Source organism: Labeo rohita, chromosome 13, assembly GCF_022985175.1.
Source record: "Labeo rohita strain BAU-BD-2019 chromosome 13, IGBB_LRoh.1.0, whole genome shotgun sequence".
Classification (NCBI taxonomy): Eukaryota; Metazoa; Chordata; class Actinopteri; order Cypriniformes; family Cyprinidae; genus Labeo; species Labeo rohita.
Window position 1 is genome coordinate 19,312,688 of NC_066881.1, and position 17,348 is coordinate 19,330,035.

Below are 17,348 nucleotides of genomic sequence, written 5' to 3' on the forward strand. Positions count from 1 at the left end.
AAGTATAGCCAAAACAGTAAACTCTAAAATATTTGAAAGTATTGTACAATGTATTTTATTTCTGTGATTTCAAAGCTGAATTTTTAGCATCATTACTCCAGTCACATGATCCTTCAGAAATCATTCTAATATTCTGATTTGCTGCTCAAAAACATTTACTATTATCATTATTATTATTATTATTGTGTTAAAACATAATAGTGTATATATCTTTTAGGGTTTCTTTGATGAATAGAAAGTTCAAAAACCATCCTTGCTAAATAAAAGCATTAATTTCTATAATATATTCTATTCTTTCGCCAAAAGATGCTTCTATTCTTTCGCCAAAAGAAAATTTAGCTTTGATCACAGGAATAAATTACATTTTAAAATATATTCAAATAGAAAATAGTTATTTAAATAGTAAAAATATTTCAAAATTTAGCTGTTTTTGCTGTAATTTGGATCAATTAAGTGCAGCCTTGGTGAGAAGAAGAGACTTCTTTAAAAAACATTAAAAATCTTACTGTTCAAAAACTTTTGACTGGTAGTGTATGAGACGTGATATGTGAAGAAAAATAATTATCATCTGTGAAGAATATTTTGCTCATTATTTCCCATGTCTATAATTATAAAATAATACAAAAAATAAAAAATAAAATTGCTGAATTTTCTGGTAATAATTATTGGATAAATTAAATTAGTGTAGGTGTCAAATTTGTTTTAAGATGATTTATTTTCTAAAAGTCCTTAGGAACAAATCTGTCTAACATAAAATAAAACAAAATAGCATGCAAAATGATTAAATTTGCTTTTACAGACATAAAAAGACTTTCTAACAATATTTAAGAAAATAAAAATAGTGCAAGAGGATGAGACAAGCAATTTATTTTAGCCTCTCTAGATATTGTCTGTCTTTCAATCATAAAACTGTATTTTAAAACTATAATAATCTTACAAAACCATTAAAGAATTATAATATTTATCATGCAAAAATGATTTTAATGAAATATTTATCTTTGTTGACTTACCCCATAGTTGTGATGTAATTTCTATCATAACCAACCATTTTGCCACTAGTAAAGGTTATTGAAAAGTTAGTTAACACATGTGTAAGCACCTGTGTCAGTGAAGAGCATGCTTAAAATGAAATATGAGACATGATATGTGACCCTGGACCACATAACCAGTCATAAGGGTTATTTTTTTAATAAGCTGATTACATTTACATTGATGTATGGTTTGTTAGCATATGACAATATTTGGCTGAGATACAACTGTTTGAAAATCTGGAATCTGAGGAAGCAAAAAAAAAACAAAATATTGAGAAAATTGCCTTTAAATGTGTCCAAATGAAGATTAGCAATGCATATTACTAATCAAAAAATAAGTTTTGATATATTTACGGTAGGAAATTTACAAAATATCTTCATGGAACATGATCTTTATCCTAATGATTTTTGGCATAAAAGAAAAATCAATCATTCTGACTCATGTATTTTTGGCTATTGCTACAAATATAACCGTGGTACTTAAGACTGCTTGTGTGGTCCAAGATCGCAAATGTGAAGAAAATCATTTGTGAAAAATATTTTGTTTGCTCATTATTTCCTATATCTGTAATTATTACACTTGAAAAATAATAACAATTACAGAGTGGACAAATTAAATTAGTGGAGGTGTTAAAATTGTTTTAAGAGAATTTTTTCTAAAAGTCCTTAGGAGCAAATGTGTCTATAGATAAAGAAATAAAACATAAAACAGCATGCAAAATAATTAAATTTGCTTTTACAGACATAAAAAGACTTTATTTCTAACAATATTGAAGAAAAAAACAGAGTGAGAGGATCAGACAAACAATTTATTTTAGTGTCTCTAGATATAGTCTGTCTTTCAGTCATAAAAAGTGACAGGCGTTCAAAGTTACACACAGTTATTTTTCTGTCAGCAATGAAATAAATCAGGTTTCACATTTTGCACGGAGAGATCAGGCTTTTCCCCGAATGGAACAAAGCCAGTCTCTGGGGTCTCAGTGCTTTTCAATCAGGCCTGTAGTATCTTGGATGTTGACGTCATGGCAACGGGCTGTGTAGGAACGAGTACAATTGCAACACTTCAGAGAGCTCACGGCTGACTTTGTCACTCCCACAATCTTACAGCATGTAAAACCGAATCTAGGCAAATAAGTGGCCACTCTCACTGACCCGATTCTGTCTGCAGGCTGCGGGCTTATCAATGGAGCCGGTCGGGTGACACGCTGTGTCAGTGAATAGCTTGTTAACAGAGCAGCGATGGACTGGGAGCAGCAGCAATGCCGTCAGAACCGCAATAACAGCTCCTGAAAATCACGCCAATGCCACAGTCATATAGTTGTCAATTCTCTCTGAAGCTCAGTGAATGACGTCTGATAAAGTAATTTTCTTGTTCCGAGTGATCACAGTAGAAGTGTTTCACTGTATGGGTTCTGTTGATGAATAATGAACTATTTTTGGACTTTTAAACACATAATTCACTAAAAAAATAACTATGTCATCATTTACTCACCCTTATGTGTTTTGAAACCTATAATATTAATGGGAAACAAAAGGAAATGTTAAGTACAATGTCCAAGCTGCTCTTTTCTATATAATGAAAGTGAATGGTGACTATGGCTGTCAAGCAAGATTTTACAGGCAAAATTTTTAGCGAAAAATTGCCTAAATTTTAGTCTGTTCCTTGCATCTTTTAAAGGGTTAGTTCACACAATAAAGAAAATTCTATAATTGATTACTCACCCTCATGTCGTTCCAAACCCGTAAGACCTTCGTTCATCTTCGGAACACAAATTAAGATATTTTGATGAAATCGGAGAGTTTTCTGACCCTGCATAGACAGCAACACAACTACCATGTTCAAGGCCCAAAAAGGTAGTAAGGACATCGATAAAATAGTCCGTGTGACATCAGTGGTTCAACCTTAATTTTATGAAGCTACAAGAATACTTTTTGTGTGCAGAGAAAACAAAAATAACGACTTTGTTCAACAACTTCTTCTGTGTCTTCATTGCCCATTAATATGACTAGAAGACTCAACAATTTATAGCTTTGGTTCCCATTCACTTTCGTTGGATGGAAGAGAGAAGCTTGGACATTTCTGCAAAATATCTCCTTTTTTGTTTCAAAGTGATACAGTTTTCATTTTTGAGTGATCTAGCCCTTTAATGGGGACAAAAGAACATGCCAGCACATTCTGCTTTAATGAGATGAACTTGTGCTGTGTATAATTAGTCTGTGATTGAAAGCATTTACTATTTTTTCCTCTGAAGTGATCCATATGTTTAATTACATGACATGTAATGAGTGGGAAGAATCTCTGAGACATATGTTCGTTGCTCTGTGTGTTATACATTGATTATTCATGTAGCCAAATGTGTGTGTTTTCTGCAGGTATACATGAGTTCCCTGATGATATCTTCACCAACCAGGAGCGAATGGAGGGCGCCGTAGCCTTGCATGTTCTGTGTGTAAGTATCTCTATTATCTGCTTTTCCTTTTCAACATTTGTTACAGAAGTTTGAATGCCTTATTCTTGTTGAAACTTATAAAATTACTAAACAGTTGAAGTTACATGCCTCTGTGTTCCATTCAAGCATCAGGGCAGTGTCTGACTTCACCTGTGCTATTTGTTACAATGGCTACAAAGGATTTTCCAAGTGACTTGCTCATTGGTACGCATGAATGAATTGATCTTGTTAATTTTCAGGTTGTATTACCTTACTCGAATGGAGGTGTTCAAGCAGTGAAGGATTTGTTCAACTTAAATTATGTTGTCAGAGCTTGATGTCCAGTCAGAGTGGCTTTGCCACAGTAACCAGTAGGGCTGGGTATTGTAAAAAAAAAAAAAAATTATGATATTAATACCGTTGACTTCGATACTGGTTCCTAAATGGTACTTTTTTCGATGCCAATTTTAGTAAATCCTTTTTAAAGGGGTCATATGGTGGTGCTAAAATGAACATTCTTTTGTGTATTTGGTGTAATGTGTTTATGCGGTTTGGGGTTCAAAAAACACATTATTTTCCACATACTGTACATTACTGTTGTTCCTGTCTGCACAGCCTTTTTGAAATGCGTTGACTTTTACAAAGCTCATATTCTGAAAAGCACAGTGCATTCTGGTTAACCAGCTATCCAGTTCATTGTGATTGTCTGAATACCTCAAGCGTGTGATGGAATGTTTCGGCCCTTACCACGTTGTGATGCCATGTCCTGGCGCAACGAGACAAAAACAGTAAAACCTTTTATAAATTAGACATTTGTTGCATCCGGTGAGGACATTACAATTACTGATTATAATGACTCATACTGTCTTTTTATGCATTTCGTTGCGTTGCGTCGTGCCGCGTCAACATAACACCATGTATGCATTTGTGGTCGTAGCAATGACAGACAACAAGCACCACTCTACACTGTTCGAAACTCGCATTTGTATAGTCAGTAGCAAATTCTTTAAAAGTAAAAATGTACTTACAGGCTGTGAGTCAGAAGCACCAAACTGTCCTTGCAAAGTTGGAATTGCTCCACTTTATAGAAACAGCCTGCATTGTAGGCTACTCTCCCAGGTTCAGGAAACAATCCTCCATAAAATGCGCTGCACACACTTAATATTTGCATTGTACAGTTCTGGAACAGTGTTGTAAATATAACTTAACCACTAATTTAGTTGTGTATGTGTATATATATATATATATATATATATATATATATATACTAATTGGAAGGCCAAACAAAGTGCTTTCGCTTTCGCAAGGACACACAGAGCATCTCCACAACATGGTGGCAGCTGCAACAATACTACAGCTAGAATAAAAGTTGCGCCTTCTTACTTTGCGTATACATTTGGGCATACTTTGCGTATTACTCTAATACTTTTTATACTTTTTTATACTTTGCGTATACTTTGGTTTTATTTTTTCAGCTTGTTGACGTTTTTATATACTCAAAGACTCATCTTCTTAGTCACTGCAGAAAAAACAAAATGTAACCAACATAATAAATCAGTGCAAATAGGTTTAATAAAGTGTTTTGTGTTAAAACTTCCAGCGGTGTGCTTCCAGGGGTGTCAGTGTTTTCTCTTCCACATTTGCTGTTCTGACTCAGAGGAAGCTCATTCGCTGCTCATATGTCAATTTATTAAATCTTCATAACCTGCAATGCAGTGTTGCAAAGTCTGCGGTTTTCCCACAGAATTGGGTTACTTTAACACTGTTGCCGCGAGTTGAAGCGACCCCAATAACGTGATACTTAGCCCCTGGAATGCGAGTTTTACCAGGGGAAACCCACCAAAAAATCAGTATTTTACACCCTGGAATGCAAATTTTACTGGGGGACCTCTACTGAAATGTGATTGGGCTAGTTTTGAGTAGCAATTGGGCAGGTTTTGTAGTGAAAACCTGGCAACCCTGCCGTCCTGTCTCCAATGATGAATGTCTATTACACTTCCGTTTCCGAAACCCAGGAAAACATTTTTATGGATGCAACACACAGTTAATAAACACACAATTACAACAGTATATGATTTGTATGTGATTTTCATGAGATTTTGTCTATTTCCATAACAATACAGGGTGTTTACATGAAAAATGCTAACCAGGTGTAGCGATTAGCTTGATATATAAGGCCACAAATAGCCTATTTCATCAACATTATATGGTCAAAACACACATTAGATTGCAGTTGGAAGTTATTACAAACACTAAGTGGTGGTTTAAAGTGAGTTTTGTGTAAAAGCATAGTATAAATCTTATAAATTGTCCTATGCAGCATTATGCTAGAGTGTGCATGAATGTAACGTAACACGTGTTTTTGGTTGTGCACTGTAGACGGGTCATTTCTGAAACGCAGTGTGTGAATGAGGATTGTTTTTATTTTAAAACACTGCACTAGTGTGAATGTAGACTTACATCTATGGGGGTTGGAAGCTTACACACTACTCACACACTCACGTGTGACCCACGTCTCTGGGTGTAATCGGCGTAAACTAGTGTTTTTCCTTGATGCCTCACCAGAGCCAATCACCAGCACTTGATTTAGGCACATCAAACATGCTGCTTGCTCGTTGGCTCACTGACGTTGACGAGATTATTCCCTTAGGTGTTGAAATTTGGTACACAACATGACATTTTTTGATACTCGATAGTGCCTAAAACTGATCAAACTCCATACCCGGCCCTATTAACCAGTGTAACAAATCAAGTTAATTTAACAGATGTATGTGACAACATGCCCCAATAGCAATTATGTATGTTAGCTTGATGTGTCTACTTCATTACTCACTGCTATAGCAAAAATTTAAATTTTATTTTTGAATGTACAAAATGCTGCCTAATATATAATAACTATAGATTTTGGGAAAAAACTATATTTTCATATTAAATATATTATATACAGTATCATTATATATTAAGAAAATAAATGTAAAACATGAAAAGATTACGAGCATACATTACATATTTAATATATACATCTTAAGATCAATAATAGTTGCTTTTAATATTTTAATGTGTTGTAGCTTTTTTTATTATGCAAAGTATTCTTTCCTCTGATGTGCTAGTATATTATTTATGCAGAGTGCACATTGATTTATTCATTTCTTTCCTTTGAAATTTCCAGCCATTTTTCCAGAACTTGCATCAAAGTTCATGTCTCTTTATGTATGGTCTAGAATGTGATGAAGCCTGTACACATTTGAAAAGTTTTATTTCAACTGGCATGTGCTTTAGTTACCCAAAATTCTGTTTACTACAGTGATAGTGCATATAGAGAGCGAAATTTTATATAGACAGTGGTTTAATAGTCTCTGGCAGTCTATACTAGGTGACGCAATGATTTGTTTACAATAAAACACAATAGAGATCCCTCTGCCAACAATATTTCCTATAGTGTCTGTTCTTTCATGGATTGATTTGAGTGTTCTCTGGAGGTATAAAAAGGAGCCAAAGTGAAATAACACTTGAAGTTGGAAGCAGTGTAAGCTGGGTGACTGTCCAAAGCCTTTTTGAGTCATGACCCAATAGAATCGTTTTTCATTGAAGTATGATTCACTGAAACTGCTCTACCTGCTCTACAGCCAAAAAAAAAAAAAACCACACACAAAACACACACACACATTTATTCATATTCCTAAAGCAATTATGCTGTCACTTAGAAATGAGCTGTTTTGTTGTTGTTTTTAAAGAAATCGAGTGATAAGAAAAATGCATGTTCGTAGAACTTAATTTATATGGAACCTTAAAAATGAATTATTACATGAATGCTCTCTTAATAAATCCATTGCAGTTGGATTTAATAAAATAAACTAAGTTGCTTTATTCCACCCCCATCATTGTACGCTCTCACAAAGAGACTATTCATCATGCATCAGGCTTTCCTGCCCCCATAGGCCATGTCTGAGCACACTTTTAAGTGAAGCATGCCATGTGAAGCAGGTACTGATGCAGTACTGTGTGTTCCTGCTGAAATCCCCTGCAGGGTTGGTGTGACACTGCCATTGTTGTGTGTTGTTTAGGTAGTTGCCCATGTAAGCAGAGAGTGAGTGGATGGTAAAAGCTGCAGTGAAAACCCTCTAAGACTCCCTCCAGCTGTTTACATGTTTTATTTATCTTTAGGGGCTTCGTAGCCCAGCTCTGCCTTGTCAGAAGGTCAAGAATAAAAGGAAGAGGAGGGAATGAGAGTGGAGTGGGCAGAGATTACGTAATGGGCACACATTGCAAGCATGGCAGCGTGGCGGCTGAATTAGATGCACCGATTGGCAAAGTCTTGGCGGGAAACAGTTGGCAAACAAGTCCCAGGAGTGAATGGGAGCTTGCTTTGAGAGGACAGTGTGTGCTTGCATTCATGTTTGTGCATATGTTCTACGTAAATCCATGTTCAATATTTTCAAATGTTTTATTTAATGGCAATATTTAATATATTTTAAATATATTATTTAATTAATTTATTTAATAAGTGTTGCCAGCTTTGTATGTACATGCATATGCGTGTTGCATGTCAAGGGACATCTGCGATTCACACCCATCTGACCACAGCAGATGTTGGAGCAACTAATCTCCGCACAGCTCTTTTATGTAAAACATGTCAGACTGTGCAACAAAAAAAAAACATCAGTTCCATCCCCATTGAGTATGAGACAAATAAACTTTGAACCCTCCAGCCCCCACCACCCCTCACTCTGTAAAGGGCACCAGCTTCCATCAGTGCCTTTCTGTCGTCGGGACACTTTCTAAGAAAAGGTCTGAATAGTCCCAGTAGACAGCCGTCCCACTGGAGGGCAGATTGCTCTGAGAATTTAATGGTGTTGACACTCATGTACCCAAATGTGCCCGCACGCAAGAATTTTGCTTTGCACAAATTTCATGCGCTCCCTGCAATGGCTTCTAAAGTCTGTTTTTTTTAAACTTCTTATGTAACGTGAAGTTACAGAGGCTTCATCAGATGTCGCAATCTAATTTAAGGTGGTATTTCCAGAATGGAACACTTTTGACTTTAAAGGAGGAAAATGAAAATTCCGTCATGATTTTCTCACCCTCATGTTTCATTTCTAAAGGTGAAGTTTTGAATAAAATGTCCTGGATGCACTTTTCTGAAAATGCAGTGGTTTTTAACCATTTGACCGTTTTGACAGAAAGAATAAACTGTCGTAATTTACATACCTTTCAGTTCTTCCAAACCTGCTACTTCTGCTGAACACAAAAGAAGATATTTTGAAGAATGTTGGTAACCAAACAGTTTCTGATGCCTGTTGACTTCCACAGTATTATTTTCATGCTAATTCTACAGAAGAAATAAACTAATACAGGTTTGGAATGACGTGAGAGTGAGTAAATGATGACAGAATTTTCATTTTTGCATCCTGGAGCTTCAAAAGGCTTAAAGCGGGAACTTTAAGCGAGGGCAACTTTAAGTAATTGTGTGTCCGTTCTTTCTCTCTTTCTCTAAAGGCCATGTATATGTTTTACGCACTGGCACTGGTGTGTGATGACTACTTTGTCCCCTCTCTGGAGAAGATCTGTGAGGTAAGACATTCATTATGTTCTGGATGATGATGTAGAATTGCTAAATCATTTAAAGCAAGTTTGAAGGTGAAATATGTAGTTATTTATTTCATATTTTGTCACAGTCTAAGCTAATTTAAAGCTGTACAGCTATTTTGAGTTTTTATAAATTGAAATGAGTTATAGTTATCATATGAAAATATATTAATTAAATATTTCTGTTTTGTTCCAGTTTAACATTATTTTAATCTAACTAAATGGCATTTTCAGTGTTCAGTTTTCGGTTTTTAAGTTACATTTCAGTTAAATCTTACAAATTACTTAATAATATTTAATAAAATAGTAAATAATTATTACAAAGCATTTCGGTTTCGGTTTTCGGCCAAGTACATCCAGAATTTTTGGTTTCGGCCCAGAATTTCCATTTCAGTGCATCTCTAATGAAAATATTGGTAACACTACAGTGTGTCATTTGCTAACATTATTTAATGTATTAACTAACATGAACAAACAATGAACAATACATTTCTTATGGTATTTATTAATCTTTGTTAATATTGGTTAATTAAAATAGTCATTCATTGTTAGTTAATGTTAGTACACAGTCTATCAACTATCAACAAACAAAACTTTTAATTTTATTAATGCATTAGTAAATGTTGAAATTAATGTTAACTAAGATAGTTCATGTTAACTATAGTAGTTAACAAATGTTAACTAATAAACCTTATTGTAAAGTGTTACCAAAATATTTAAATTAAATATTTCTATTTTTTGACCAATAGAAGATGGGAGGAGTGTTCAGGAAACTTTAGTTCGTTTAAATTAGTCTTTATTTATGGCTGGTTTCTGTTTGGTGCAAATATTGTTACTTCATTTTTAAAGGGTACATCGGATGCCCATTTTCCACAAGTTGATATGATTCTTTAGGATCTTCATGAAATGTCTGTAACATACTTTGGTTAAAGTTCCTCAATGGACATGTAAAACAACACCATTTTTACCTTGTCAAAAACAGCTCTGTTCACAGTGACCCGTTTTGGTGCATGTCTCTTTAAATGCTAATGAGCTCTGCTTACCCCGCCCCTCTCTTCCATGGAAGAGGAAAGGAAATTTGCAAATAATCATAATCAAGTCGCTGCATCCTTAGTGGATCTGATGTCGGGAGAAAACGAAGAGTCTTATGTTCACTACGAACTGGCTGAGGGCTGAAATATGCTAATACAGGCCAGTCTGTCAACAGTCGTGGGCGTGGCTTGAGCAATATGATGTCATATTGCTTAAAAAATGAAAACAGCTTGATAAATGAGACTTTTTAGGTTTTTGGGGGAATTAAAAAAAAAGAATTGAATGGAATTTTATCACTGTAGGGTGGTTGTGTCCACACACTGTTAGGACACATTTATATGCAAACATTTAAAAGTGAATTTTGTATTGATGTCCCCTTTAATGTCTCTCTGTCTGTGTGTAAATGTGTTGTAGCGCCTCCATCTCAGTGAAGATGTAGCAGGAGCCACATTCATGGCAGCAGGAAGTTCAGCTCCTGAACTCTTCACCTCAGTCATAGGTAAACATGTCCAAACACAGCCTGTCTTTGGAAAACAATACCCCTCACATTTAAACATGGATCTTCACGTGCCCTTTGTCTTCTTCGTGCAGGTGTATTTATCACCAAAGGAGATGTGGGAGTGGGCACAATCGTGGGTTCTGCTGTCTTCAATATCCTCTGCATCATCGGAGTGTGTGGGATCTTCACTGCACAGGTGCTCATTGCTTTGCACATTAAAACACACCCAAAAGATGTTTTTAGGTAATGTTTCAAACCAATTTAAATGAAAAGCTATTATATCTTTCTTATATATAGCGACGGGAATCCAGCCAGTTTGTGTAAATAAACTGGTAGCGAAATATTTTGTTAAATGCTAGTGTTGCTATGTTTTTGACTCAGTTATATAAATTAAAGTGTTTTATAGTTTTCCTAAGTGTAAATTTATCTTTTGACCCCATAGTGGAAGAATGCTATAGTACTGTATTTTCCCCAGCACTGTTTACATCTTCATTTGCTACAGTCTCTGTGGATTCCCAGTAAGACATTATTTTTCTTTAGCTAGTCGACACAAATGTACTGAGCAAGCATTATGAATTCTCAGCATTTGTGAGAGGGCGTCTCAGAGATGAATGAGGTGACCTGTGCATCCCCCTCGTAAACCTCTGCCCTAAAAAAGCCATTACTTAGTGCAGAATGACAGTAAGAAGTGAGCAGACTATTCTCTGGGGTCACTGAGAGTAGCCGATGAGGTCAGCCATGTTAGCTGTGGAACTGTTTTTTTTTGTTGTTGTTTCCATCCTGTCGTCTTTGCTTTCCACTTCATTCAGTCATTCACGCTCTCTCGGTTTAACCTCCTGAGACCCTTACTATGTTAAAGAAAAGAGGATATGAGGTTATTCTGTCTTTGCACAAGCATGGGAAACTGCTTAATAGTTTTTTCCTCTCCCAGTCTTTCTCCAGTCACCATCTGGCAGGCGAATAGAGGCATTATGGGTAGTCTGATAGACCTCAGAACAGTCCTATGTCACACCCATATACACAAACACAACTGTTTTATTTTCATGGTCTTTTCCATTATACATTGAAAACTGTATAAATACAAATGAACAATTGTCAGGAAATTTATTTTGGAAATATGTAGTATTTAATCATATTTTTATTAGATTTTTATTATATATGTTAAAAATGTGCTTTTTATACACATACAGTTAAATTCAAAAGTTTACATACACTTTGCAGAATCTGCAAAATGTTAATTATTTTACAAAAATAATAGGGATCACACAAAATGCATGTTATTTTTTATTTAGTACTGACCTGAATAAGATATTTCACATAAAAGATATTTACATATAGTCCACAAGAGAAAATATTAGCTGAATTTATAAAAAATTATCCTGTTTAAAAGTTTACATAAAACTTGCAGAATCTGCAAAATGTTAATTGTTTTACCAAAATAAGAGGGATCATACAAAATGCAACTATTACAGAAGGTTCAAAAGCTCACTGATGCTTCAGATGGAAACACAATGCCTTAAGAGCTGGGGGTAAAAACTTTTGAACAGATCAAGAATTCATACATTTTTCTTATTTTGCCTAAATAGCATATATATTTTTTTATATAGCACTGCCCTTCAGAAGCCACAGAATATACTTACCTGTTTGCCAGAGGAAAAAATAAGTTAAATTTACCCTGATCTTCAAATTCAATAAGTTTTCACCCCCTGACTCTTAATGCATCATGTTTCCTTCTGAAGCATCAGTGAGTTTTTTGAACCTTCTTTGAACCTTGAGATCCAAAATATGGATCTCAGAATCATACAGTCATTGTTGGAAAGGGTTCAAATACACAAAAATGCTGAAAGACCAAATCATTTGTGGGACCTAAAGTATTTTTCTGAAGAACAGCGGGCAGTTAAACTGGTTAAACTGTTTAGGACAAACTTGGGACTCATGAACAACTATCACAAAAAAAAAAAAAAACGGGTCATTTTTATAAATTCAACTATTATTTTCTCTTGTGGACTATATGTAAATGTCTTTTATGTGAAATATCTTATTCAAGTCAGTACCATATAAAAAATACCATGCATTTTGTATGATCCCTCTTATTTTGGTTAAATCATTTTAGCAGATTCTGCAAGGTGTATGTAAACTGTTGACTTTAACTGTATTTATATGTATACTTTTATTTATGCACAGACATACAAGTGATACAGAGTGGTTTGTGCTTGGGCATTTTTACAAAATTAGCATCTTATGTTAGTGATGTCAGTAAATCATTCCCAAAATGGCACAAGGCCGTAAGACGCTCGCACACTTACACAAGGAGTCCATCAGTGTCAAGGGGGGGAAAAAAACACATCTGCAACAATGGAGCTTCTGGTTGCCATGGAAACACAAAGCAAAGAGTGTCACCTGTGGTGTAAGTTAAGCTGTGCTGGCGTGAGCGATGGCGTATTACTTCCGGAGCTCTGACGTAGATCAATGCTTTTTATGGAAGGATCGCCCAACACAACATGACACACATTCAATATGGATTATTTCACATGGTTCAATCAGCTGGATTCAACACAGGATGTCACGTCCATATATGGTTCCTACTTCATTAATTTCCTTCAGTCGCTTCCAATTCACACACTTTAATTCTGCATTCTAAAGTTTGCAAGCCAACACCAACTTTTCAAAAAAAATCTGGAAATAGTCACAGATTACACATTATGTAAGATGTAAAGGCATGACAAGCACATTTTAAAATCCTTTAATACCAGGGTTTTCAGCTGAGTCTGTGAATGAAAGAAGCATGCAGTTTTATTGTGTAGAATAGAGACTTTTTTATATACTGTGCAACTGTCATGCAATATCATTATCAAAGATACAATGATACAAATGTGTCCCATTTATAATCAGTGCCCTGTAATGTAATGTTAGAGGATATCCTTTGATTCTTCATAAAACACTAAAAAAAAGGGGAAAAAATCTATGAAATGTACACACTGCAGTTTAAAAGTTTGAGATCAGTAAGATTTTTATTTAAAAAAAACAAAGATTTTTCTTATGCTCATTAAGGCTGCATTTATTTAATCAAATATACAGGAAAAAATATTGTGAAAGACGATGTAAAATAATGTTTTTCTATTTTAATATACATCAAAATCTAGTTTAATCCTGTGATCAAAGCATAATTTTCAGCATCATCACTCCTGTCTTTAGTGTCACATGATCCTTCAAAAATCATTCTAATATTCTGATTTATTAGCAGTGCTAGAAACAGTTGTGCTGTTTTTTTGTTTTGTTTTTTTGAACATGTGATACTTTTTTACTTTCATAAATAAAAGGTGAAAAAAGGACAGAATATATTTAAAATAGAAATCTTTTCTAACAACATACACTACCGTTCAAAAGTTTGGGGTAAGTACATTTTTATTTTTTTAAGGAAATTAATACTTTCATTCAGAAATGATGTGTTAAATTGATAAAAAGTGATAGCAAAGACTTACATTATTAGAAAGGATTTCTATTTTGAATAAATGCTGTTCTTTTTAACTTTTTATTCATCAAAGAATCCTGAAAAAAGTATCACAAGTTCCAAAAGAATTTTTGGACAGTGCCAACTTTGATAATCCCAATAATAAATCAGCATATCAGAATGATGATGTGATAGTAATGGATGATAAAAAAACCTGCTTTGCATCACAGGAATAAATTGCATTTTAAAATATATTAAAATAGAAACTATTATTTTATACTGTAATCACATTTAGCAATATTACTGTATTTTTGATTAAATAAATGCGGCCTTGATGAGCATAAGAGACTTCTTTAAAAAACATTGCAAGTGTTAATGATCCCAAATTTTTGAACGGCAGTGTACAGTAAACAACAAGCAGCTGTGGTTGCCAGAACTTTAACATAGCAAAATGGTAGCAACATTTTAACTTTTACAGATTAAAACTAACACTAACACTAACACTAAGTAACTAAACTAACACTAGGTGTGTTTTACCTTTACATTTTTTTATGATTTCTGTCACCACAATAAAAAAACACTAATTCAAGATGACCAGTGAAAGAAAATCAGTTAAATTAAACCATTTTACCCTCCATTGTCACCCTCCCTTTGAGTCTTAGTGTGTGTGTTTTTGGTGTGTATGTGCAAACTGTTTCTTTATTACTTGTGTGTCTCTCTTTCTCATCCGTCCTCTCTCCCTTGTCGATGCAGGCAGTACGGCTCTCGTGTTGGACGTTAATGAGAGACTCGGTGTACTACACTATCTCAGTGACTACTCTGATCGTGGTGAGTAGAACTCTAAGTGGCTTTTCATGCTCCCATGATGCCTATGGGCCTCCTCACGCAGCAGGAGAGGAGAAGCAAGTGGCTCTCCCGTGGGGCCCGTGGCCTGCAGCACAGGACTCTTATTTGCCCACACTCTGCATGTGTTCCCAGCACAGAGGAACAACAAACACCGATTAATAGTACACAGGACACAGAGTAACTGAGATGATACTCACAGCACCTTGTTAAAAATTGGATTCACTGAAAGAACAAACTGTATTGTTAAAGTTTATACTGTTACAGTTGATACTTGAAGTTTTTGGAATGGGTGATACGTACATGATATCCATATTTTTTTCTGTGTGCGTGTGTATATGCTGTATATATACATTCATGTACATAACCATACATATATACACATACAATATGTCACATGAATACAACATATGTATGAATATATACATGCTCCATTATATTCCTCAGGGCCCATATTTACAGTAAGATAATCCTGCCCTCTGGTGGTTAAGTGTAACATTTCAGAACAAGTTTGAAGGAATTTGGCTTTGTCAATTGGATTTGTTTGTTAAATGTATCTTTTACTGTTTTTTTTTTCCCAAGTTCATCTATGATGAGAAGGTGACATGGTAAGATTAAACCTGCTGTTACTCCAGATCACCCTCTTAATTTTTCATATTACAACGTTTCACATTTTGTTTTGTATTTAGTCATTTACACTACTTTTTCCTCTTCTCAGGTGGGAATCGCTCATCCTAATAGTGCTGTACATATTTTACATTTTATTAATGAAGTAAGTTCTCTATTCTGTTGCTATGGAAATTTTTCATTATTGCATGGATTCATTGCTATTTGTATCTACTCCACATCAGTAAATCACATCACTGCTGATTTTATTAACTCTCCTTCCTGGTGTTAATCAGATTTAACTCACGGGTGGTTCATTACATCGAGCGGCGGAAAAAGAACTCTGCGAATCTGGGTAACGGCACAGCCAGTAACACAGACATCGACGATGGGTGCGATGCCACAGTTGTGCTGCTTAAGAAAGGTAATGCATGCGGTCCTGTTTTATATTGATCATGTGTGCAACTGCTTTGTAACAAAAAATATAAATTTCGGCATTGTTGTTCTGCCACTCTTAGCAAATTTCCACAGGAAGCCATCAGTGCTGATGGTGGATGAACTCTTGTCTGCGTACCCTCATCAGCTGTCGTTCTCTGAGGCCGGAATGAGAATCATGATCACCAGCCACTTCTCCCCTCGCACACGCCTCACGATGGCCTCCAGAATGCTTATTACAGAGGTCAGTCACACAAATACACACACACTTTTACAAATACAGTTATGTCAAACACAGAACTAGATGCATATCTAGATTTCATACAATGTTAAACCAAAGTTCAGCTAAATTTAGTAGATTTTGCAATGTTATTAAAAGTCAAAATATGAAAATCAAATATGAAATATTACATATTTTTATTGCAATAGTAAAACAGCTGTTTTCTGTTTGAAAAAATATTATTTAAAAATGTAATTTTTTCTGTGGTGGAAAATCTCCAGTCTTTAGAGGGTTGTTATCATTAACTTAAACTAAAATTAAAAACTAAGTGTTAAAATAAAATAAGTGTTAACTGAAATATAAAATAAAATTAAATAAAAATTTAATTTTAATAAAATACATTTTAACAATTAACCTTAAACTTCATTTCAGTTAGTTACCAAGGAATCATTTATGATTTTCGTTTAACTAACATAATAACTAACATAATTAGTTTAATAAATAAAAATGGCAAGAGCATTTTTGTAAGAAATCATATATGAAATATTACATATTTTTATCACAATATTAAAATATATTTAAAATTTCCAAATCTCCAATCTTCACAGGGTTGTTATCATTAACTTAAACTAAAAATAAATAAATAAATAAAAACTAATTCAGTTAGTTACCAAGGAATCATATATCATTTTCGTTTAGTTTACCATAACTATATACTAAAAAACAACTAGAACTAGTCTTGAATAATAAAAAGATATAGACATATTTAAAAATAAATAAAAATGGCAAAAACATTTTTGAAAGAAATAATTTATGAAATATTACATATTTTATTGCAACATTAAAGCAACTGGTTTCTATTTGAATGTTTAAAAATGTAATTTTTCCTATGATTGCAAATCTCCAGTCTTCACAGGGTTGTTATCATTAACTTAAACTAAAATTAAAACTAAAATTAAAATCATTAAAAAACTGAAAAATAAAATAAATAACATTTAAAATAAAATAATAAATAATATATGAATTGTAATAAAATAAATGTAAACAAATAAACTTGTTTTATTTTAGTTAGTTACCAAGTAATCATTTATCATTTTCTTTTACTTTAACTAACATAACTAAGTACTGAAACAACTAGAACTTGTACTGAAATAAAGAATAATAAAAAATATGTAGAAATATTTAATAAATAAATAAATAAATAAATGGTAAAAAC

The 17,348-nt window shown here is 34.0% G+C and overlaps 1 protein-coding gene across 1 annotated transcript in view; it reads left to right on the plus strand.

Moving 5' to 3' along the window:
- slc24a3 (solute carrier family 24 member 3) overlaps positions 1-17,348 on the plus strand; it is a 92,362-nt gene that overhangs the window by 66,954 nt on the left and 8,060 nt on the right. The window contains exons 3-11 of the mRNA XM_051126044.1: positions 3,405-3,481; positions 8,957-9,031; positions 10,493-10,577; positions 10,670-10,773; positions 14,782-14,856; positions 15,454-15,479; positions 15,590-15,643; positions 15,774-15,901; positions 15,996-16,156. Of these exons, the coding sequence (XP_050982001.1) occupies positions 3,405-3,481; positions 8,957-9,031; positions 10,493-10,577; positions 10,670-10,773; positions 14,782-14,856; positions 15,454-15,479; positions 15,590-15,643; positions 15,774-15,901; positions 15,996-16,156 (785 nt within the window). The remainder of the gene's footprint in view (positions 1-3,404; positions 3,482-8,956; positions 9,032-10,492; positions 10,578-10,669; positions 10,774-14,781; positions 14,857-15,453; positions 15,480-15,589; positions 15,644-15,773; positions 15,902-15,995; positions 16,157-17,348) is intronic.